The sequence below is a fragment of the Schistocerca serialis genome, chromosome 5, assembly GCF_023864345.2.
Source record: "Schistocerca serialis cubense isolate TAMUIC-IGC-003099 chromosome 5, iqSchSeri2.2, whole genome shotgun sequence".
NCBI classification, from domain to species: Eukaryota; Metazoa; Arthropoda; class Insecta; order Orthoptera; family Acrididae; genus Schistocerca; species Schistocerca serialis.
This window is the reverse complement of record NC_064642.1, coordinates 371685710-371710571: the sequence shown is the minus strand read 5'-3', so window position 1 is coordinate 371710571 and position 24862 is coordinate 371685710. Positions and strand designations below refer to the sequence as shown.

The window sequence follows — 24862 nt, the reverse complement described above, 5'->3', positions numbered from 1 at the left end:
AAACTTTTACAAACTATAAAATTCCATCATAATAAACAATGCAGAGCATGGTAATTTCACATGCTGTTACTATGTCATTCTCAGAACTGATCTTTGAAAGTCACCTTAAGCAGACATGCTTTATATTTAGAGAATTACTAAAAATAAAAATTAAAAATTAATTTTGTTTGTCTTAATAAAGAGAGAGAGACAAAATATGTGCTGCATTTGTGCAATAAAGCGGGAAAAGTCATAGGTATCAATGTAAATACAGGACAGGGACTACTCTGTGGAAATCAAAAATTGACACTAAGGCAATGGCAGAAAATGCCATAGAGAACAAAAATTACAATTGAAAGTAATATGAACACAAATCACTATTGATAAACAAAGCCAGAATTGTCTTATACAACAGTCAAACAGAGTTTCAAATCAAAGCTGGGATCCAGAAAAGTGAGATAACAATTGTATTCGAGAATTGGCTTATGGAGGCTTCAGTTATGAGATATGAACTGCCAAATCCACACAGTATTTACTTCATGTTTTGGATCAATGGCTATCCCCATGTGACATATTTGCTGCAGCCCATAGAATCATCACAGCCAAAGAACTGCTGTGCACCATAGAAATAATATTGCTGCTACTCTCTAATTCTGTATCCATACTGCTTGAATGGTGGGATGTTAAACTGTCAGTATTAGTTGAATTTGTGATTGATATACTATGGGAACCAAAGTTGATATTCATTTAATCTCTCAGATTTTGTTTCTGTGATTGATAGTTGGCATGATTTATGGATTTGCAGCTGGGACAGTTCAGAATCATCAGCTCAGTTTGATGCTGTGTACAAGGCACATTTTAAACTGAACTTTGCTGGGCATTGTCTTGGTTACAAATATAGGTGGCCCTTTCTTTACCACTAAAAGTGTTGTGTATACCAGTCATTTTCCGTGATTCCTTTGAACTAAAAAATCAGTGAAAACATTTTAGCGTCAGTCAAATGGTAGTCCCTCCATAAAATAAATAAATAAATCAATCAATCTATCTGGAAGCCTGGCCCTCAATGAGGTATCACCATCAGATAATAAGAGAATATGTGCTATTCTTGAAAGTTGTTTCTTGTATGGAAATGATTTATGTAATTTATATTCAGACTGGAGAGGGCAGGGGGTTGTTACAGCAGCTGTGCATACATATTGGGTATGAGGCACTGGAAAGTGTATTAAAATATGCTGTGGGGCTCCACAGTGGCATTGTTTTTGTATGTATTGGAACAAGTGGAGTTCTTGATGGAGGGACCGAGCGAGGTGGCGCAGTGGTTAGACACTGGACTCGCATTCGGGAGGACGACGGTTCAATCCCGCGTCCGGCCATCCTGATTTAGGTTTTCCGTGATTTCCCTAAATCAGTCCAGGCAAATGCCGGGATGGTTCCTCTGAAAGGGCACGGCCGACTTCCTTCCCCATCCTTCCCTAATCCGATGAGACCGATGACCACGCAGTCTGGTCTCCTTCCCCAAACCTACCAACCAACCAATCTTGATGGAGGTGAAGAAATTTGAAAGATGAATAATGGGAAACCAGTGTTGGAAAGCTTACAAAATTATAATGACAGACGATCAGTAACATAGAATCTACACTCATATTAAAAAATGGTACACCTTGAATGACTAGAGGCATGATTTTCATATTCATAAGTATGTTTTGCAAAAAATCATTAGCATTTGAACCATATTGGCCTGCGGGCTCAATGTAAACATCGATGTTCTGGTGCAATACCACCTACTGTTAAAATGTGCCTGCAGCTGTCATTGTCACTATAAACTGAAGGGAAAGGATCAATGTGACTTGAGCAGATGTGTGGGATGCCTCGCAGACATATGCACACACCATACAATCAAATCAGCAAGTTTGAAAGATGGTGCATTATTGGCATGAGAGAATGTGATTCATCCATGTGGTAAATTGCTGCTTGTGTGAGATGAAGTGTAACAGCAATGCAATGGGTGTGTGCAGAATGGTTCATGGAAGGCTGTAGAACATCCTCCCTCCCCCCCCCCCCTCCCAAGAAAATTGACACCTCATCCAACTGGCATTGCAGAGCAAATCTGCAACCTCCTCGGCTCTGGAACAATAGTAGAACAGTGCAACGCATTGTACACTAACAGGGATGACAGTCTGTCGCCATTTATTATGGCATGGGTTGCGTGTGCCTCGTCCAATTCTCCATCTACCTTTGACGAATGTGCAGAAACATACTGGATGTCAATGGTGTATGGAATGACATCACTAGACAGGAGTGGCATTAGATAGTGTTTATGTATTAATAGAGGTTCTGTTTGTTTGAAAATGATGACCACATTTTGCTGCTACAGATGGGGGGAACGGCATCACAGTGACTGCATTCACACAAGACATTCACTGCCAACTCAAGGCTCTATGGTATGGAGTGCTATTGGGAACAACTACAAATCACAGTTGGTGTGTGTCAGGGCACTGTGACCTGTGGGACCTACATGAACGACATCGTGTGACCTGTAGCCATACCCTTTCTGCACAACACACCAGACGCCACTTTTCAGCAAAACACTGCACAGCCACATATTGCTGCATGAAGGCGTGCCTTCTTGGTGTCACAAGATGTCGGCCTTTTGTCCTGGCTTGCCAGATCACCAGACTTGTGGCCAATTGAAGATGTGTAGGATATAGTAATGACAGGTGCAGCACTGTGACCCAGTGCTAATCACCGCGGATGAACTTTGGAACCAGGTGAATGCAGTGTGGATGGCTATACCACAGGACACTATTTACGCCTTATATGTGTCGATGCCATCACGCATGGAACAAGTTATCTGGGCCTATGGCGGACCCTGTGTCTACTAGGCAAGGTGGCTGAAATGCTAATTATTTCTGCAGAATATCCTAATATACATGTTGTGTGAATATGATCAGCCTATCTCTAGTCATTACAAGGTGTTATGTTTTTTTCTGAACATGAGTGTATTAAAAACTAATATATTTGCTTCTTTCATTGAATTCTGATACTTCTTCAAAGCTGTGTTATTCACTAAACATAACATTCTCTCCCTAAAGCGGTGTACTGCTGTTTAATCCACAAGGCATTGCATTGTCATTGCATACTAAACATGATTTGTGTTCTTGAATAAGAATATATGAAGTTGCTTAAGATTATTAGTGATGATTAATTTTACACTTGTTTGATACATGCTTAATCTAACTTGACAGGGGTGATGACAAAACATAATTTGTGTTACAGGTGGGCAATAACTTTTGTGGAGAAAAATGGCAAAAGAAATCGGTAAGTCTGATCTCAATTCAGTTCAAATAACAATCATTAATGGAAAGTTCCCAGAGTCAGCAAAGCCACTGCTCTATAAAATAGCACAGCATAAAAGCAAAACTGAATTGTAGTTACACACAAATCTTTGCTTTCCTTTTTGTAATAGAGTTATTTCTTGATTTTGATGAAAGTAAGCTTGAGCAGATGTAAGGGGAATCCATAGCTAGTACCTGGAATTAAAGCAACTTTCGCTATAGAGAGAACAGTAGTAAGAATATATACAGTACATTAAAAAGCAATAAGGCAAGGGGTGGGGAGCAATATCATTACCTGTCCATACTCCACCCCTTCTCCCAACCCTTTGCCTCATGGCTCTAATTCCGGCAATAGAGAAAAGACCTGTCCCACACATCATCCCAATATCATCTACTCCAGTCCCATCACAAGCTTCTCCTACCTTATCAAAGGCAGGGCCACCTGTGAAAGTAAATATGTGATCTACCAACTTAGCTGCAACTATTGTGCCTTATTATATTTTTGGCAGAACAACTAACAAGCTGTCTTTATGAATGGCCACTGCCAAACTGTGGCCAAGAGACAGTTGGACCTCACAGTTGCTGAATGTGCCACCCCACATGATGTGCTTCACTTTAATGATTACTTCACAGTCTGTTCAATCTGGATTCTTCCCATCAACACCAGCTTTTGCTGATTTGTGTAGGTTGGAAATTCTCCCTACAACCAGTCCTTAATTCCCTTAACCCCCCCCCCCCCCCCCCTTGGCCTCAACATAAACTTGTCCCTGTCCTCCACCTGCCTATCACACACCTTATATCTCACCATTGCAACTACATAATCCTTTCCACTTCTCTGTTTCAGTCCTGTTCCATCCCTGCCTCCTCAAGCACAGTATCCCAACGCTACACCGGGCAGCTGTGTCCTGTCCTATAACCCCTCCCCCCTCCCTCCCCCAACGTCGCTGCACATCACAGTCCCACAGGCAGTACTAGTATCTTCACCCACCCTCCCATTCTTTATCTCTCCTCACCTGATTCCTCTTCTTACCCTCACTGCCCACTGTAGCTAGATTGCTGCTTACATCTGGCAGTCACTGTTGGGCTGTAGCACACGGGGGTGAAACTCCTTTAGAGATGCCTGTAGCTCGACCTTGGTTCACTGGAAGATCACTTGGGGTGCTAGAGGATTATCAAGCCATCCTCACTGTTTCTTATTGGGTGTTATACAGTCTTCCATATCTGTTATGGTTTCATTCGAAACAGAATTTGGTTTCATCCCATTGTGCTCCTAATTATGACTTTGTGTGTGAGTGTTGCACTCTTTGATTTCCACTGTGCATATATTTCTAGTAATTGCTTAATTTTGGCTCACGTCAATAATATTGTGTGAAGTAAATGATTCCGTGTTTGTTTTTGTTTCAATAAAACAAAATCTGGTATCATAGCGTAGTGTTTGTGACAGTTCCACCTGCTTTATATATTTCTTCGTTTTTTGTCCTTGGTGTTGATGTACTTCATTGCTACACTGGCTAAAAAATATGGATTGTGGATTCCTGCATGGAATACTATAAATTATTTAGCCAACAGACGCACAGTTGTGTGTCACAGTACTTTAATTTCACTGTTCACAGGCCCCCAATAATACACAGTTATATAGCCAGTGCACCATTGTTTAAACTTTCCATAAGCTTCATTAATAGTTTACAGGCTAAACTCCACATACTGCTATGATAGTTTACTGTTGAATGGTTACGAGCAGTAAAACCTAACCACGAAGTTCAAAGTTCTTGAAGAATAATCAGGTACATATGGAGCAGACACTGTGTCTGTTTATTCACATGGCCTAATTGTTTAACACTTGTTCCACAGTTAATTTGAAGCATTGTTGTTGTTCTAACCAGCACAGGTTACTCGTCTGAAACTCGGCCATGGACTGACTGTCTCATGACAAAAAATCGGGGCCTTATATATCATCACAATAATAGGTGCTGAACCTACACATTGTCTGAAGATAAATTTACAGAAATTACTATTAAAATTTAACTCATTATATTAACAGAATACACCAACAAATAGTGTCTTTTTAACAGTTTCTTCTGCTACAAGGGTTAAGTCAAATTATTTGTTTAAATCATGAAGTTAACAAATATAGTTACATAAACAAAACTTTTGACAAAACTGTTAATCACCTTGGAATTAATGAAGGGCTGGATTTGCTAACATGTTTCCGACTAGAGCCCAATAGATACTTAAAGACTGCTAGCATTTCGCCTTCCAAATGTTTACAATTATTAGAGAATTTATATTTGTTTATATGTCAACAATAGAATTTAAGTTACGAAACAGTTAATGGTTTCACACTCTAATAATGGGTACTAACTAGGAATATGAAATAATCAAACAATGGAAAACTCCAGGATGGAATGTAACAATACCAGAGAAGGAAAGTTCCTACTCACCATACAGCCGAGATGCTGAGTCGCGATAGGCACAACAAAAAGATTCACACATTTATAGCTTTCGGCCATCAAGGCCTTTGTCAGCAGTAGACACATGCACACACAAACACACACACTCACGCAAACGCAACTTGCACACATGTCTGCAGTCTCAGAGAACTGAAACCACACTGCAAGCAGCAGCACCAGTGCATGATGGGAGTGGTGACTGGGTTGGGGTAAGGAGCTGGCTGGGGTGGGCAGGGGGAGGGATAGTATGGTGGGAGTGGTGGACAGTGAGGTGTTGCAGTTTAGATGGAGGGCACGAAAAAAGGTGCAGAGGGGGGAGGGGGTAAGTAGCGGAAAGGAGAGAAATAAAAATAAATTAAAAGACTGTGTGTGGTGGTGAAATGATGGCTGTGTAGTGCTGGACTGGGAATAGGGAGGGGGCTGGATGGGTGAGGACAGTGACCAACGAAGTTTGAAGCCAGGAGGGTTACGGGAACATAGGATGTATTGCAGGGAAAGTTCCTGCCTGTGCAGTTCAGGAAAGCTGGTGTTGGTGGGAAGGATCCATATGGCACAGGCTGTGAAGCAGTCATTGAGATGAGGGATATCATGTCTGGCAGCATGTTCGGCAACAGGGTGGTCCACTTGTTTTTTGGCCACAGTTTGCCGGTGGCCGTTCGTCATGCCTACATAGAATGCAGCACAGTGGTTGCAGCTTAGCTTGTAGATCACATGACTGGTTTCACAGGTAGCCCTGCCTTTGATGGGATAGGTGATGTTAGTGACCGGACTGGAGAAGGTGGTGGTAGGAGAATTTGTGGGACAGGTCTTGCATCTAGGTCTATTACAGGTGTATGATCCATGAGGTAAGGGATTGGGAGCAGGGGTTGTGTAAGGATGGGCGAGTATATTGTGTAGGTTCGGTGGACAGCGGAATACCATGGTAGGAAGGGTGGGAAGGATACTGGGCAGGAAATTTCTCATTTCAGAGCATGACGAGAGGTAATCGAAACCCTGGCGGAGAATGTAATTCAGTTGCTCCAGTCCCGGATGGTACTGAGCTAAAAGGGGAATGCTCCTCTGTGGCCGGACTGTGGGACTTTGAGAGGTGGTGGGAGACTGGAAAGATAAGGCATGGGAGATTTGTTTATGTACAAGGACGGGAGGATAATTACGGTCAGTGAAGGCTTCTGTGAGACCCTCAGTATATTTTGAGAGGGCCTGCTCGCCACTGCAGATGCGACGACCACGGGTGGCTAGGCTGTACGGAAGGGACTTCTTGGTATCGAAAGCTATAAATGTGTGAAACTTTTTGTTGTGCCTATCGCGACTCAGCATCTCCCCAATATGGTGAGTAGCAACTTTCCTTCTCTAATAGTTGAAATAAATTAGAAAATCAATTACATACATACAACTAAGAACAAAATTAGATCTGGTGTTACATTCTTTAAAACTGAGGGCCAATCTTTTTCTTTTATGAAGATGCAGATTATATTCAAGTATGCTGATGGTAAATAGTTAAAAGCAACAAAATGAATTTAAGGAGCCAGATGCTAAAATAAGAGAATTAAAATCATCACAGCTTGCTTCATCAAATGTTCTGTGGACATTTGTTCCTGCCTACAAATATGTATGGGAATAATCCATTTAAATACATTTTAAATATATTGCTGGTATTCTACTTTGTTTTAGTTTGCATCCATTTTTTGTACTTTCTCAGATTTAATGAAGAACTTCATGTTATCACTTTTTGACAGAACGGGTATTTAACTTCACTACATCTTGTCATGGAATGAGGGTGCTTTTCTGCTTTGAACGGTGTTGCTTCTTGCCACTGAGAATGCTTTGTAGTGTTAGTGACAGAGTGTGTAGTTATTGTACCCAGGTAATATTATGCAAGAAAAATATTCTGTACTGAGGTGTATATTTGTTCATGAGATTGTGTGGTTTAGTATGAATGTACTTCCACTTTACTCAGTGCTACAGCATTTATTGAACTTAAGTTATTCACTAGTAGATCCAGTGAGGAAAGCATGAGAGTGTGTATTATTGTCTTTGAAATTTTCATTGGAGTTGGTGGATAATTGTTTTGCATTGATTTATGCTAAAATGTATTGTTTGGAGTAGATGTTAATAATGAGATAACAAACAATATACTTACAACACATTTAAATTGAGCAGTTCACACACAAATTCATAGACGGACAAAGGCCACAGAACTTTATGCAACGAAACCAGCTTGTTTTATACGATACAAAAAACAGATATGGAATCAATTACTCCAAACCATATTACAGATAAATGCAAAAATAAAGCAGAGTATGAATAACTTATTGACAATACTATTCAAAAAGTGCAATATATGCAGGAAGTTGTAATCAGGAACACAATGCAATGAAACCAGCTCCTGTGACATCTCATATCATGATTTTTAAGTTTTGACATGTGCTAAGGTGCAACTATTTCCACTTGATACTGGCCACACAGTAGTCATTGCAATATTTTGTTTTGGTGCCAAAAGGCAACCATGATGTCATTTACAAAATTTTAAATGACTGTGAACCCCAACTATGAGAAATTAATCTTAGTTTTGGATTAAGATTTGTCAAATCTCAGTGAGTGCCTGGATGCCAACAACCAGCTATTAACTGCTGACCTAAAAGATGTTCAAGTGCCAAAATTTAAACAAAATAGAATACTAAAGATTTAGACTTGGCTGTTGAAGGAAATATAAAAAAAGAACTAAGAAGCATGCAATGGCCAAATTACCCAAAAATAAGAAAAGAGAGGAAGAAGAAGAATGGTCTTTATTCAAAGAAATCCTTGTTAAAGAAGCCACAGACATCTGCAAAAGAGAGAGAGAGAGAGAGAGAGAGAGAGAGAGAAGGAAACACCTTGGTGGAATGATCAGGTGAAGACAGCAGTAAAAGATAACAGCATTAGTGAAAAGAAAATTAAAGCATGAAAAACAGCCAGCCGCGGTGGCCTGGCAGTTCTAGGCGCTTCAGTCTGGAACCACGCGACTGCTACGGTCGCAGGTTCGAATCCCGTCTTGGGCATGGATGTGTGTGATGTCCTTAGGTTGGTTAGGTTTAAGTAGCCATTTGTACCATGAAAAACAGAAAACTGATGATAGACAAAATGAGTTAGCAACTGAACATCTAGCACAAGAATATTAGAGAAAGAAACCAGCTGTAAAAAGACAGAAAGAAAAGGAAAATCGCTGGAAGGACTTTACTACAAGGGTAGAGGAAGACTGTCAGGGAAATAGGAAATTACTATACGAAATGCTAAAGAGTAAACGAAATGAATATGTAATTATCTTTGCACTGGAAACAGACGATGGTAACTTAATACGAATGGAGGAAGGGATCAGGAATGGCATGAAAAAGTACTTCAACGTGTTAAATGGAGATGGGGACAACACAACCATCAATGACTGTAGAATAATTAATGAAGACCAAACCAACGGATACATGGTGTGATGTAGAAACAGCATTAAAGAGCATGCGGAATGGAAAGTCAACAGGCTTGGATGATCTCAGCTCACAAGGGGAAGGCCAACCAACTCGGATCAAATTTGGCAGGTCACTCGTGTCCAGCCTAAAACGAAGGACTCTAATATATTTTGGCTCAACACCCTCCCCCTCCCCCTTTTTTTGGGAAAATCACCCGTAAAGGTTATGATGAGCAATTGACTCAAAATTGGCGGGATTGATAGGTAATTGTAAATAGAGCATTTTTCATCGGCAGGTATGGGGTCTGCAAACGCATACTTTTCCAGAAATTGAGGAAAGAAACTTTCACAACTGCCCCTTATGACCCAGTTGGTAAACGCTTTTAGGCAAGAGCACCAATAGTGCAATGGTCAAAGTAACTGGCTGGGAAGTGGAGAACTGGAGGTCGAATCTCGAGGAAACTGTATGCTTTTCATTTTCTTAAATTGAAGTTTTTCATATCAGAATTCGTATAGATAGGAAGGTTAATAAGGTATGCAACTGACTACAGAATAATAATAGTAGTAAGGTATGCAAGCCAATTTCCCAAATGATGTGAATTAGTATAGAATTGAACTTTTGAGCATTGTCACATGAAAACAACTCCGAGTAAGAGGGCTGTGAATTCCTCAAGAGGGACCACAGACAACCAACACGCAACACTTGCCTACAGTGACGCATACGGGGAGAGTTATGTTGTCCCATTGCCTCTTCGTCATACCATAATTGTGAAACTAGAAAAGTGAGTATATCCAGCATGAACCTTACAAAAGTCAGTCGGAAAGAGTTGTTTTCCGTCATTAGGCTGCCGGGAACCTCGAGGGTACATGTAATGATATTTCATCTTTAATCCGCTGAATAAAGTATGTTTTGTCAAAGAATACAGTGATCTTCCGTAAGTAACATATGACTCGTACTGTATGTAATTCATAGTAATTACCTTTTCTGTTTATGCCATAGCAACCAGTTATTATTTGTTGTGTCATATCTTTCAGTTGCATAATCAGAATAATGGAGGATGTACACCCTTCGACCAACACTGAAATATATAGTTGGGTGCCTGTCATATATGACGACAAGCAGGAAGTTACCGATGCTGTATTTTGGTTTGTAAAAGTGTTGCAAGACATATGTATTATCAATGTGCTACCAGAAACAGGCAGTTCTGTTTCTCGGCATTCCAGATTGATAGGAGCGGCTGTCATCGAGCGATTTTTGGAGCTGACCAACGAAATGACTTTTGAAACTTCCTGGCAAATTAAAACTGTGTGCCGGACCGTGACTCGAACTCGGGACCTTTGCCTTTTGCGGGCAAGTGCTCTACCAAATGAGCTACCCAAGCACGACTCACGCCCCGTCCTCACAGCTTTACTTCTGCCAGTATCTCGTCTCCTACCTTCCAAACTTTACAGAAGCTCTCCTGTGAACCCTGCAGAACTAGCACTCTTGAAAGAAAGGATATTGCGGAGACATGGCTTAGCCACAGCCTGGGGGATGTTTTCAGAATGAGATTTTCACTCTGCAGCGGAGTGTGCACTGATATGAAACTTCCTGGCAGATTAAAACTGTGTGCCGGGCTGAGACTCAAACTCGGGACCTTTGTCTTTCTGGGCAAGTGCTCTACCAACTGAGCTACCCAAGCAACAAAATATTGCAATGGCTACTGTGTGACCAGTATTAAGTGGAAATAGTTGGCCAGTATCAAGTGGAAATAGTTGCGCCTTAGCATATGTCAAAACTTAAAAATCATGATATGAGATGTCACAGGAGCTGGTTTCATTGCATTGTGTTCCTGATTACAACTTCCTGCATATATTGCACTTTTTGAATAGTATTGTCAATAAGTTATTCATACTCTGCTTTATTTTTGCATTTATCTGTAATATGGTTTGGAGTAATTGATTCCATATCTGTTTTTTGTATCGTATAAAACGAGCTGGTTTCGTTGCATAAAGTTCTGTGGCATTTGTCCCTGTCTACGAATTTGTGTGTGAACTGCTCGATTTAAATGTGTTGTAAGTATATTGTTTGTTATCTCATTATTAACATCTACTCCAAACAATACATTTTAGCATAAATCAATGCAATACAATTATCCACCCACTCGAGTGAAAATTTCAAAGACAATAATACACACTCTCATGCTTTCCTCACTGGATCTACTAGTGAATAACTTAAGTTCAATAAATGCTGTAGCACTGAGTAAAGTGGAAGTACATTCACACCAAACCACACAATCTCATGTACAAATATACACCTCAGTACAGAATATTTTTCTTGCATAATATTACCTGGATACAATAACTACACACTCTGTCACTAACACTACAAAGCCTACTCAGTGGCAAGAAGCAACACCGTTCAATGCAGAAAAACAGCCTCATTCCACGACAAGATGTAGTGAAGTTAAATACCCGTTCTGTCAAAAAGTGATAACATGAAGTTCTTCATTAAATCTGAGAAAGTATAAAAAACATGTGCAAACTAAAACAAAGTAGAATACCAACAATATATTTAAAATGTATTTAAATGGATTATTCCCATATGGATTTGTAGGCAGGAACAAATGTCCACAGAACATTTGATAAAGCAAGCTGTGATAATTTTAGTTCTCTTATTTTAGCATCTGGCTCCTTAAATTTGTTTTGTTGCTTTTAAATATTTACCATTTGCATACTTGAATATAATCTGCATTTTCATAAAAGAAAAAGATTGGCCCTCCTATAACACCAGATCTAATTTTGTGCTTAGTTGTATGTATGTAATTGATTTTGTAATTTATTTAAACTATTAGAGAAGGAAAGCTGCTACTCACCACATAGCAGAGATGCTGAGTCACGATAGGCACAACAAAAAGATTTACACATTTATAGCTTTTGGCCATCAACGCCTTTCTCAGTAGTAGGTACACGTGCACACACACACACTCACGCATACGCAACTTGCACACACGTCTGCAGTCTCAGAGAACTGAAACCACACTGCAAGCAGCAGCACCAGTGCATGATGGGAGTGGCGACTGGGGTGGGGTAAGGAGCTGGCTAGGGTGGGGAGGGGGAGGGGGAGGGGGAGGGATAGTATGGTGGGAGTGGCGGACAGTGAGGTGTTGCAGTTTAGATGGAGGGCACGAGAAAAGGTGCGGAGGGGGGAGGGGGTAAGTAGCGGAAAGGAGAGAAATAAAAAGAAATTAAAAGACTGTGTGTGGTGGTAAAATGATGGCTGTGTAGTGCTGGACTGGGAATAGGGAGAGGACTGGATGGGTGAGGACAGTGACTAACAAAGGTTGAGGCCAGGAGGGTTACGGGGACATAGGATATATTGCAGGGAAAGTTCCTGCCTGCGCAATTCAGAAAAGCTGGTGTTGGTGGGAAGGATCCATATGGCACAGGCTGTGAAGCAGTCATTGAGATGAGGGATATCATGTCTGGCGGCATGTTCAGCAACGGGGTGGTCCACTTGTTTTTTGGCCACAGTTTGCCAGTGGCCGTTCGTCATGCCTACATAGAATGCAGCACAGTGGTTGCAGCTTAGCTTGTAGATCACATGACTGGTTTCACAGGTAGCCCTGCCTTTGATGGGATAGGTGATGTTAGTGACCGGACTGGAGAAGGTGGTGGTAAGAGAATGTGTGGGACAGGTCTTGCATCTAGGTCTATTACAGGGGTATGATCCATGAGGTAAGGGATTGGGAGCAGGGGTTGTGTAAGGATGGGCGAGTATATTGTGTAGGTTCGGTGGACAGCGGAATACCATGGTAGGAAGGGTGGGAAGGATACTGGGCAGGAAATTTCTCATTTCAGAGCATGACGAGAGGTAATCGAAACCCTGGCAGAGAATGTAATTCAGTTGCTCCAGTCCCAGATGGTACTGAGGTCACCTTCCACCTACATACTTTCCTTAGGTTGACATCTCGACCATCAACTGTCTTCTTTCTGAAGACAAACACTTCTTTAGTGTGTCATATTTGATAGAAATCCTCTCTTTTCAGCAATGGATTCTTCTTAGCAGACTTCTTGATGATCTCGCACCACTGATCTGGACTGTACACATCTTATACTTGTCGGCGAACGTAATTTTCAATTGTCACGAAATCTCTATTGGACGGCAACACTGTGTGCCCGCTCACGGGAAGTGGTGTTCATTCACACGAAATGTACCAGTTGAAATTAGATATTTCCAAAACAGTACCACGTTCCAGTTCTTATTTTGGCCACAGCAGTTATCAGATATTGCAATGAGAGTCTCTCCTTTTATGTCATTTTCCTCAAAGTAACGTAAAAGGCAGCTCAGAATTTCCTCTGATCCACGCGCAGCAGTAGTCTCATTCCACAAAAAGCAGTGCCCTTTCTTCTTGACACAATCATGAACATTGAGATTATACAACCAGATCTTCCTTTTGTAAAAAGCTGGACCACAACTTAACTTAGGAACGGGGAGAGTCTGCTGCAAGTCAAAAGACACAACATGTGGATTACTGTCTGCTTCTGCTCGTTTTTTCTGGATGGCAATGTTAGCTTGCCCTGCTTCTGCCCGACGTTGGTATAATTCCAACTGATGCTCCAGACTTACTTTCAGTTGGGGGACATCAGTGCTCTCAATTTGCACTTTGAGCATGTCACAAGTCTTACACGTATCATTCTTTGGTGACTTTACTCCTATGTTATACTCTTCAGTGAAAATTTGCCTGTACTTGTCTGCAGGTACAGGCTCATAGGACATCTCCTTGCAGAAAACATTCTTATAGTGCTCATAACAGGAGACGATTGTTGTATCGGTGCCCAGGTACAATCTGACACGACTGTTTGAGCGTCTGTAATGACTCTCGTGTTTCGGTATTTTATCAATGTGTTCCCTGACATGGTTAACACTAGTTTCAGAGTAAGCATGCGGACGTACTGTATGCTTGCCCCGTTTGCCCCGGGGTGGCGTGGTCGATCCGGATGCGATTTTCTTCTGTATATTTTCGACACGACCACGATTGTTATGTAGACCGTGAATGGCAAGAAAAGCTTTCTTGCATACTTTTATATCACTGTCACTAACTTTTCACTATAGGAAGTAGTACAGTTTCTCCGGGAATTTTCTCCAGCTGCTTTTCGGCGATGTGCAACAGTGTTAGATTTAATTGCACCAAATAAGTATGCATTTTCAATGTTAAAAACACCTACTTCCCAAAATGATTTGAATAGTTTCATCACATTCAAATCAATTTACGAGGGCACTGGCAATTAGGTCCCACAGTTGTTTTACTTAGAGTTGCTCTTGTACAAGAAACATACTTTTCGCCCAAATTGCACCTCTTCTGTTTAATTTTGCGTTGAGAATCGACTCTCAGCCTTTTCCGAGACGACCTTTTTGTCTGTTCGAGGGCCCCTTCCTGAATGGTTTCTGCAGGGGTGATACATTGTTAGTTGTTTTGGGCAATATGATCTGATTCGCTATTAACCTGTATAACAACAAAAACTACTATTACCGTTAACATTATTATTATCAAATGTAACAATATAAATGAGAAATGCGCATTCACACACCACTTAGCCAAAAAAATGTAGCCATTCTAAAATAACCTCAAAATTAACATACTTCAGGAACATAATGGTATGTACATACACTTACCATTATGTTCGTGGAACGTACTGAAGACAGTATATTTATAAAATAACATACCTCTGAGTCATCTGAATCATTAGGAATGTATTCTGGATCCCTCTCGAAGATATTAGTATCATTGGAAGTATATTCCTCATCTTCTGCCATGTTCACTGTTGCCATAATCTCAGAGATGTTTTTACTTGCTGCCATTCTCTCTGTCACTTACCATTATGTTTCCGCAACAGACGGACAGTGGCGCTTACCATTACCATATTTACTCTAATCTAAGCTGCACTCGAATCTAAGCCGCACCTGAAAAGTGAGACTCTAAATCAAGGAAAAAAATTTTTCCCGAACCTAAGCCACACCTGAAATTTGAGACTCGAAATTCAAGGAGAGAGAAACGTTTTAGGCCGCACCTCCAAAGCGAAACAAAGTTGGTCCATTGTAATATAAGACACAATTTAGGTCAAATGAATGATGATACAGCTACAGTAGTTTCGTTCAAGTCGTAAGCTTAGCAGTGAAGCTTTACCAGGTAGCCATTGCTATGCGTCAGGCGCTGTATTTGTATTTGTACAGGTTCCTTCCTTTTTCATGTGCTTCGTCTGGTTTGAATAGATTGCTTATTTTTCTTTGATCTGATAAGTGCCTATCTCTTTGTTATAGGTGTTTACGTCACTCTAAGCTGAAAATGCATTATTGTATTGTGCCATGCATTATTTGTCGCATTCTGATAATGTGTGTTTACGACCTGTCGCCGCTCGCGGCATGGCTTGCTTTTGTGCGCACTATCGCGGCTTACTTACACTGCTGCTTTCTTTGATAATGATCAACGAGAACCAAATAATAGACTGCGTATGATAAAAGATGTTCTGAATGAGAGTTTAGCTAAAATTTTTCTCCGATTGAAAATCTTTGCAGACGCCTCTTTTGTACATTACATTCTGCACAGAAATTAGAGTCATCTTAGATTTAAAAATCTAGTCAATTGTTATGCTTCATTTCTAACTGTATCACTATTAGGCATAAGAATAATACGAATATAAACATGACATGATATGTGTATTCTTCCGCGTTTGCTGTTGTCTCACACTAGTTTCGTAGTTTATTAGGCAGACAGGATTTAAATGAAATAGCAGCAAACACGAAAGAATACATGGCAAAATGTTTATATTCGTACTATTCTTATGGTGAAGAGAATACTGCATGTGATACACAATTCATAAAAAGTTCCTATTAGCAACCATCTCTTCTCACAGGTAGGAAAAAATTCAGAATGTAGAGTTGGCCATATTGACAAACATCCCAAACAGTCTTGCCAGTCAGATTTTCGTAGTACATTGAAATGAAATGCTGCTACATTTGAAGATGAACAATACGGAATTTGTATTTACTTTGTTGGATAATATATGAAAATGCAGTGGTCGAAACTTGGGGCGGAGAAAAAAGCTCGTCTTCCACCTTTTTTTAAAAATTATTTACTGATGCAGAGGTTTTGGCACCAGTATTTATCTTTGTGCCTGCAAAGCATGCCTCTGTAGCCCTACATATATTCGACGGCAGAAGTTAGTTGTGGCGGCACCTACCAACATTTTTCAGAACTTCCGCTTACTTTGCACTCGATTCTAAGCCGCAGGCGGATTTTTGGATTACAAAAAACAGAAAAAAAGTGCAGCTTAGATTTGAGTAAATACGGTAAGCTCCGCCCTGACATCTGTTGAGTGAATTTGGAACTGCTAGTAAGTTTACTGCATTGTGCATCCCACAGGTGGTGTCATTAGCCATCTACCGCAAAATACACGCCGATGGCGCTTACCATTGTGTTCCCCCGAGCAGCTCAATTATAATAAAATAAACACTACTCACACACACACACACACACACACACACACACACACACACACACACTTGCTCATTTGTAGGTGATGAGGACACACACACACACACACACTTGCTCATTTGTAGGTGATGAGGATAAAGGAATTTTTGCACCTCTAATGCTTGTAAGAAAATTTCCAAATTTAATTTAGCTGATTCTGTACCCTCTCACTTTGAGTCCCAGTCTGGCACAACTTTTCGGTTGTAACTATATATTCATTACATTGCAGGTTCAGCATATTTGAGTGGTTGCACTGACATCATTTCATGTCATTGATTTCATTTCTGTTGTTACATTCATTTCATTTCAAATACATGTTAAGAATGCATTACTCTAAACTGTGAGACGAAAAAGTTTTCCTTTTGTTTTACATATGGGCAAATGCATCAAAGTAGTACAAAATGTGACAAACTAATCCCACAGGTAAAGGCAAATATATAAGCTGAGGGTTCACAAAAATAAAATTAATATTTCAGTAATTTCCATGACTAAATGATGACATTATTATGTAACATTATCTCATCTTACATACATTGCGATACAAAGTGAAGTTAGTTCATCCATCACTGTTACAATAGCTTCCTCTGTCTGCCCATGTTCTTGTGAACTCCCAAGGTATCGAAATCTTTCCTGGTTCCATCCTGCCACTACAGCTTTGGTCTGCTCCTTGGTACATTTGGCTCATTGCATAGTGCATTGAATTCGTGTTTTGTCTCTTTTTGACACTTGTCCAAATCTTGTTCTCAGCACCTTGTTTACAGAAGTAATATTTTTCCTCTCTATCTTCTTGCTCAGTTTTCAAATCTGGCCCTCATGTGTTAAGAGTGGTTGCAGAAGGTCTATGTGAAATGGAGAAAAGAAACAAGAGATACGAACTGTACCACTAGCTTGTGATGTTAGAAATGTGTGTGTACATTGTCGCCACACATTTTTTGTGGTAGTTAAAACTCCTTTCCACCTTCTCATTCCACAGGAACATCAAATGGAGGGAGCCTGACGAACTACTTCAGATCAAATATAGCTGACCTATGTCACATGAATTCCATTTCTGTGTAGCAAAGTTTCTCTTCTATTTTTTTGCAATTTGTTATCTGCAAATAGAGTTACTATCAATGTATAAACTAGTGGGAATACATCCATAAAATTCCTGCAATTTTATGGAGCAAGTAATACATCATGAGAAAATGAAGATTCACAAAACATAGTATGAAGGCTTTCACGACCGGATGACATATCATGGACCACGACCTTACATCCTGGAAGGTTTACCAGAAGATATTCACAAAACAGCATGTTCTTTTGAACATGCATTGTTGGATGAGTGTTTTTGACAGCCAAATACAAGTACCAACGGAGAAGCAATTTAAACTTCACACACTCTGAAATGATTTGGAAAAATCTGGGAAATTAACTAGTTATTTGATGAATGTAAAAAATTGTACATCAGGCCTAACAAATTTTCTACAATCTGTATGTACAGACGCACTAAACTAATGAGGGAGACCAGGCTTGGGGGGGGGGGGGGGGGGGGGGGGACTTCAACTTATGTTACTAAGAAGGACAGGAAGTATGTATGTAAGCAGCATCAGAATGCAGTATTAAATTTCCATCATGATTTAAAAGGAGAAAAGTGTAATGTAAGCAATACTCTTGCATTAGGAGTGCAACCAATACATTCCACTGATATACGAGGGTTGGAACTTAAAATAGTGGCAACTATTTATTCACAACTGATACAAAAGAGTTACATGTTTGCACCTGTTACTGACCTTCAAAGTAGTCACCAGTGTTGCGTAGAACTGGTTGGCAGCAATGTGGAAGGCGTAGTATACCATTAGCAGAGCCTGTTCTGTTGATGGTGCGAATGGAGCGTTCTAAAGTTATGGTGATTCTCGTGTACGACTGTGATGGTGTTATCCTAATGCATTCCTCCATGGCAGACCATCAATGCACAGTATTGCTGTTTGTTTTTAGAGCATCACCTACGATCAGCTTTGTGAAAGAAGCGGTGACACTTTCTGCGCAACCCAACCATCATTTTGCATGACATTGTGCGGGCGCATACAGCACTAGCTGTGGCTGCTCTGTTTTCTCGATGGGGCTAGGAAGTACTGTACCATCCACCATACTCCCTGGACTTAAGTCCTTGTGACTTTGATTTGATTCTGAAGTTGAAGGAACCACTTCGTGGCATTTGCTTCAGATATGTTCCAGAGATTCGACAGGCAGTAGACCGCTCTAAACAGGCTCTACTAACAGTATACTATGCCTTTCACATCGCTGGCAATGGGTTCTACACAACGCTGGTGACTACTTTGAAGGATAGTAAAAGGTGCAAACTTGTAACTCTTTTGTATCGGTTGTGAATAAATAGTTGCCACTATTTAAGTTACAACCCTCGTATATGTGCACTCTACCTGCGAGCACAGTTAAATATTCATAAGCAGCACTTATTGATCTGTGTTCCAGGTCAAAAGAAACTCCGTATTTTGGATACACAATTGCTGGTTCATCTCGTGAAGAGCAGCTGCGTTGGATGGCAGCTATGTTAATAGGTGAATATCCACAAGGAATTTTGCCATCACCTATGCTGTTAGAATGAATTGTAATCATATTATCTGGGTACTGTTTTAAGAAGGACTTCGTCCGGTATTGTTGCCTTTCAAAACAGGAAAAGACAAGTCTGCTTCTGTGACTATAATCATTGTGGACATAGAGCATTCTTTTTAATGTAATCAATGCAGCCACTTTGCTTGTATGTTTTTTTTCTAATTTTTATCCCAATCAAAGTGATATTTGTACAGTATCAATTTAGTGATCACTTGCTTGGCAAGGATGGAGAGGTGCACTTTTAACTTCATTGTTATGTAGATAATTTGTCAGTTTTTGGACAATTTGTTGTCTTTACATTATTTTCATTGTGGCTTGATACTGAAATGAACTGATATAATGAACAAACAATTTGTTTTTGATGCTAGATTACCTGAAAATGGAAGTGTGTACCTCTTTTATTCATTGTAACAAAAATGTGGAATTTTTTTATCTAAATGAATTTATAAAAATATTACATGCATAAGAATCACTATTTAATATATTTGGAAGAAAACTAGATAGTACAAAAAAATCTGTGTAATTTTCTTTTTAATTAGTCCTTGACAGATATTTTTGTAACTGGCTATTGTATCTTGTATTCTGCAGATATCATTATTGGTTCCTGAGTTTGCTTATCTTATTTGTAAAAGACGTATAATAATACTGACAAATCAATGAAACCAATTTACAGTTGTAATGAATGTTTCTTCCTCGATGAATCTCGTGATGAAATATAAGTTTTGTAAAACTTGTGTTTATATGAATGTATTGAAATGTCAAAAAATGCTAAAGCAAAACTTGTGTTTTTCCTGTATGCAGCACGATGATGTGCTAGTAAGGAAGTTTAGCCAACAGTTTGTGATGTGGCAGCTGTGGGGTTGTGAGTTTTGTCATGACTTTAAGTGAAAATTTTATTAGACATATTACATATTGAGCACTTTTTCTCTTCAGACAAGTTCTCTCCATTTGTGGTTATCATTGTTGTTTTTCCATTGTCAGTACTGTCCATGGGATACGGCTCTTGAGATTTTGTGCAGTTATCCTGGTATTTTTCCAAATTGTCTCTTTGTTTCTGTAAATGTAGAGTCTGGTAGACTTTGTCTGGAGAACGAGATATATGGTATGGTCAGTGAATCTCTAAAGTTCTTTCAGCTAACTGCTAATGAGAAGTGTAGAACGAGCCAGATTAATACAATCCACTGTGTTTTAGAAGTGGGGCGTCTTCATATTTACTGAAATGTCCTGATGCAATTTTTTACCGTGTGCCCACACAGTGTGAATTTGTAATGAGAAATATATTTGCAGGTATATACATAGCCTCAGTCTCTGTTATTCTTGCTTGAAGAAATTATTTTGCCTTCTCCCTTTCTATGTAAGATGTAATTACATTTTAGGAAAAAAATAATGGTATGTAAAATTATTGAGGTAATTGTGGTAGCAAATAGTGGTATCGCAACATTCTGGGATTGCATATCCTCTTCTGTGTATTTTGTTCTCTCTGTCATAACTCTGATTCATATAAATATTTACTATTAGTAATCCTGCTGCTCACCATTTATTTTGAACCCTGCACTGGATAAATTTAGGTGGCAGTACTTTTCCTTTGTGTGATGCCCTCTCAGTACATTTTCTGCTGCCAGCCAGCTGTGTGTGTGCTTTCAAGGAGGGAGTGTGTTTCTGCTGCCTGTCATACTTCATAAAGCAAGTTATCATTCAAACAAAGATGAGCTACTCACAAAATTTCCTTTGTATTTGGCGTCTACCATCTTGCTGAATACCTTTAAGTGGGCTCTAAATGTTTCAGTGCAAGAACAAACACACTCCACTGGAGGAAAACAGTTTTATGGTTTTTTTTTTTTTTTTCTGAAGCACAACACACTATGTGAACTAATAAGTAGCTCAGTTGTGAGTTCTTCCAATCCTCTTCTGTTCTGCATATATTCATGGATTTTTCAGTTTGGCACCTTTCATGTTTCACATGTTATCCTATAATTGTCTGTCAGTTAGTATCTTCTTTTCTCCATTACTCTTTCATTTAACATAATCAGTTAGGATTTACAACAGTAATTAGAAAAGCATGCAAACATTATATTACTACCATTGTTTCTTCTAAGAGATGCAAGTCTTATGCTATTCTGGGAGAGTGGCTTCAGTTGAGGGATAACAGTGCCACTGACCTGGTAGCTGAAATATGAACATCAGCTGGAAAATGGATAAAAAATCAGGATACAATAAAAGAAAGAAACAACTGATTAACAGAAAAAGAATTTTGTATTGTGTATACCAGCTCGATAAAAATTAGGAAGTTCATAACTTATAAATAATTGCTGTGGTTATCCTGTGAGAACTGTCAGAGTTGTAAAGAAAATGTGGAACTTACATGTGGGAATTAGTACCTGAGAGTTAATGGTTGTGCCATGTTTGTTTGAACCACTAGCTAGTGTACGTTTCACATGCCTCTCATTTCTGTCTTTTTAATGTCAATGTCAGTGTTGTGAAGGAATGTAACTCTGTTATGACAGCTTGTATATGTTGGACAAGTTTCATAACAGAAGTAAATAGTTAATGAATTGGGAACCAGTGTTACAGAAGAAACAGTATTTTCTATTGTATTACTATGATGTTACTTATTGATTTTTAAATAGCATTTAACACTGATACCAAGTATCTATGAAATACAGAGTATTTAAATTATAAGACTGTCTATAATACTGCTTATGTTTCTTTCAAGGTAATAGATGTCATATTTTTGGAGTATTTGAATATATTGCAAATAATGATTTCTTGTATATAGTGTAGCTTTTGTCATTCAGAAATGCTGTTCATGGGACAATGTGGATCAGTTTATAATAAGCCCTATTAGCAGAGCCTTCCCTCAGACATGAAGGCTGTATGTAACTTGAGTTGATGACATTCTGCTAAGGAGAATGGGGAAACGCCATTACCTGTTTAAAATCCGAATACAGGCACAATGTGTTACTTTGGGGTACAAGTATTCATAAATGGCAGCTTTCAACTGTCATATTCATTTTTTAAAACTTTGTGATGTCTTATCTTGTATAAGACAACACAGAGTATATGATCATGTGTAATGAAGTATGAGGAGCAGCGTAACAATTAAATGTTTAGTTGCATTAAAACAGTAAATGCAAAAAAGATATTTCCTCTTTAATAATGAACACCAATTAGTGTTGCTATCATTCCAATGTATAAAGCTTGTGCAGTGTTCTCTATGCTGTGTGTATCAGCTTCCTGCTGTTATCTTACTATACATGATGGTTAACTGGTAATATAGAGCTTCAGAAATTTTAGAACTGGTGTAAATATATCATGGACTGTTTCTTTGTATTAAATGTTATTTTTCAGAATTTTTATATTTTGTATAAAGATCAAACATATTATTCTCTTGAGTTGTAATTTGAAACAAATAAAAAATATACCTCTATTTTAGTATAGTACTTAAAAGCAGATTTTATGTGTGTAAATAATGTGTGGAAAAGAATTCTAAATTTTTAAGCACTTTTACATTACAATTTGCCTCATATAGAGTGCCCCACATCATTTACTATAATAAAACAAATACATTCTTTGTTTACTCATTGGACTCATGTGTCATCTTTTGCTTGGAAAGTTTTAAATTAATGAAAGTGTTGTACGTTAAATATATTTTTGTCAAGTACTTGTGCAGTGGCTGCACAATTTGGAGAACTTACTAGCATTCCATTGTATTTTAATAATGTTCATCCTTTTTCCAGAAGTTATTCCATGGTAGGTAGAAATGTCCTTGCCGGAGGTGCTCAGACCCACTTCTTGTACTTTGGTATTGATATAGTCCAAAATTTGTAATACTGTTCTGTGTAAAGAAACATTGTTTATGATTTTGTAGATTTGATGTCTGATGGTATAACATTTTTTTTTGTATATTTACTACTGGCTGATCATCTTGTCAGTCCACTGACAACTTCTATGATAAAATTTAAATTCATAAAAGGTACTTTCACAAAATATGATGTTATTCCTTATGTAGAAGGAATTTCTTGTGGAACATACTAAGAACAGCAAAAATGTCAGATGGCTTCTTCTTATTTTGTGAAAAATGAGACTGTAGACTTTGAATATGCATTTAGCACAATGATATTGTCACATTTGCATGATGATTTGTACATTGTTTTTGGGTTGGAGGATATATTTTCCAACTAGGCATTTCTAACCATTCAGAAAGTCGTGTCTTCCAGCTGCACACTTTTAAAATATTCTGACATACATTTACAATGATATTCAGATAAAATACAAATGCAATTCATGATAAAATTACTGCAAATACAAAAGTCTTATACCTTTCTCTACATGTGAAATATGGGACCAAAGAATTCAGCTCAGCTTTCAGGGCTGTGGGGGAAGTCAAGACATTTAGCTTCCTGAGAGAGAGTGTGAGTGTGTGTGTGTGTGTGTGTGTGTGTGTGTGTGTGTGTGTGTGTGTGTGTGTCATCGGCTGTAGGCATTTGGATTTCAATGAAAGTTTAAGAATTTAACACTGTGCATGAGCTTTCAGAATCCAATGTCTGATTTTTTGAGATTAATTGGACAAAGTAGAACAACTAAAGGCTGCAAGGTGTGTGTGTGTGTGGTTGGGGTTGGGGGTGGGGGGCCAGGGCAGCGGTTTGAGCGGTTTGCACACCCTTCCAGTGATACTGAGTTTTCGAGTGATTTATGCATTTCTTTATCACCTTGTATTATCTTCTGTTATGCCTCTGTTTTTTTTCCATCATGGAGGAGTATTTCAATAATACAAAAGCTCAAAACTCCTTTTTTTTTTTTTTTTTATCTCCACACTTCGACCTTCTATTTCAAGAACATCACTTTTGTCTCCTGTTTTGTAATTTATAACTTCTGTTTTGGATTTTACTGTTTAGATTTTATATTATTTGTGTTATTTATTATTTAGATGTGAATGAACAGAAGCATTCTTAATTCATTATTTTGAAACTTCACAACAATGTTTAAATAACAGGAAATTGATCTGTAAGGTAATATCCTTTGAAGGCTCATTCATTATAACCATAAGAGATTTTGTGCTTTAAAAAGCTTTTTTCAACTGCAGTCTCTTTTTTGGTGCTTTTAGTATTTATAAATTTGTTATATTCTCAGTAATTTCTAGTCATGTCACTGGCACATTTCTTTAATTAAATTTATATGATTGATTGTGTCTTAATGGTGTATTTAAATAAAGATTTTTTTATAAATAAATGTTGAGTTATTAGTCTCTATATTTAGATTTTGTCATTGATGGAATGTTCTAATATTGTATAAATATTCAAAGTCAGATATTTACCTTGTGTGGCAATGTTTTACAAAGTGGGTGCACTGAATGGATCATTGATAAGAAACTGGAAGGGGGTTATGTTCGGTTCCAGGATACATATTTGACAAGTCAAATGAAGTAGTTTTGAAGTTTTTGTTTCTAGTTCCAGCTGACTCTGATGACCAATAAAAGGAGTAGTTCCTCAGAAGGAAGCTAAGAGAGAAAACAGAAATACCTTTACATTTGAACAAACT

General features: G+C 38.7%; 1 protein-coding gene across 1 annotated transcript in view; it reads left to right on the top strand.

Annotated features, from left to right (window-relative positions):
- LOC126481071 (arf-GAP with Rho-GAP domain, ANK repeat and PH domain-containing protein 2) overlaps positions 1 to 24553 on the top strand; it is a 155756-nt gene extending 131203 nt beyond the window's left edge. Inside the window, exons 11-12 of the mRNA XM_050104556.1 lie at positions 3256 to 3297; positions 19184 to 24553. Of these exons, the coding sequence (XP_049960513.1) occupies positions 3256 to 3297; positions 19184 to 19316 (175 nt within the window). The 3' untranslated portion in view covers positions 19317 to 24553. The remainder of the gene's footprint in view (positions 1 to 3255; positions 3298 to 19183) is intronic.
- Positions 24554 to 24862: the final 309 nt, after the last annotated feature.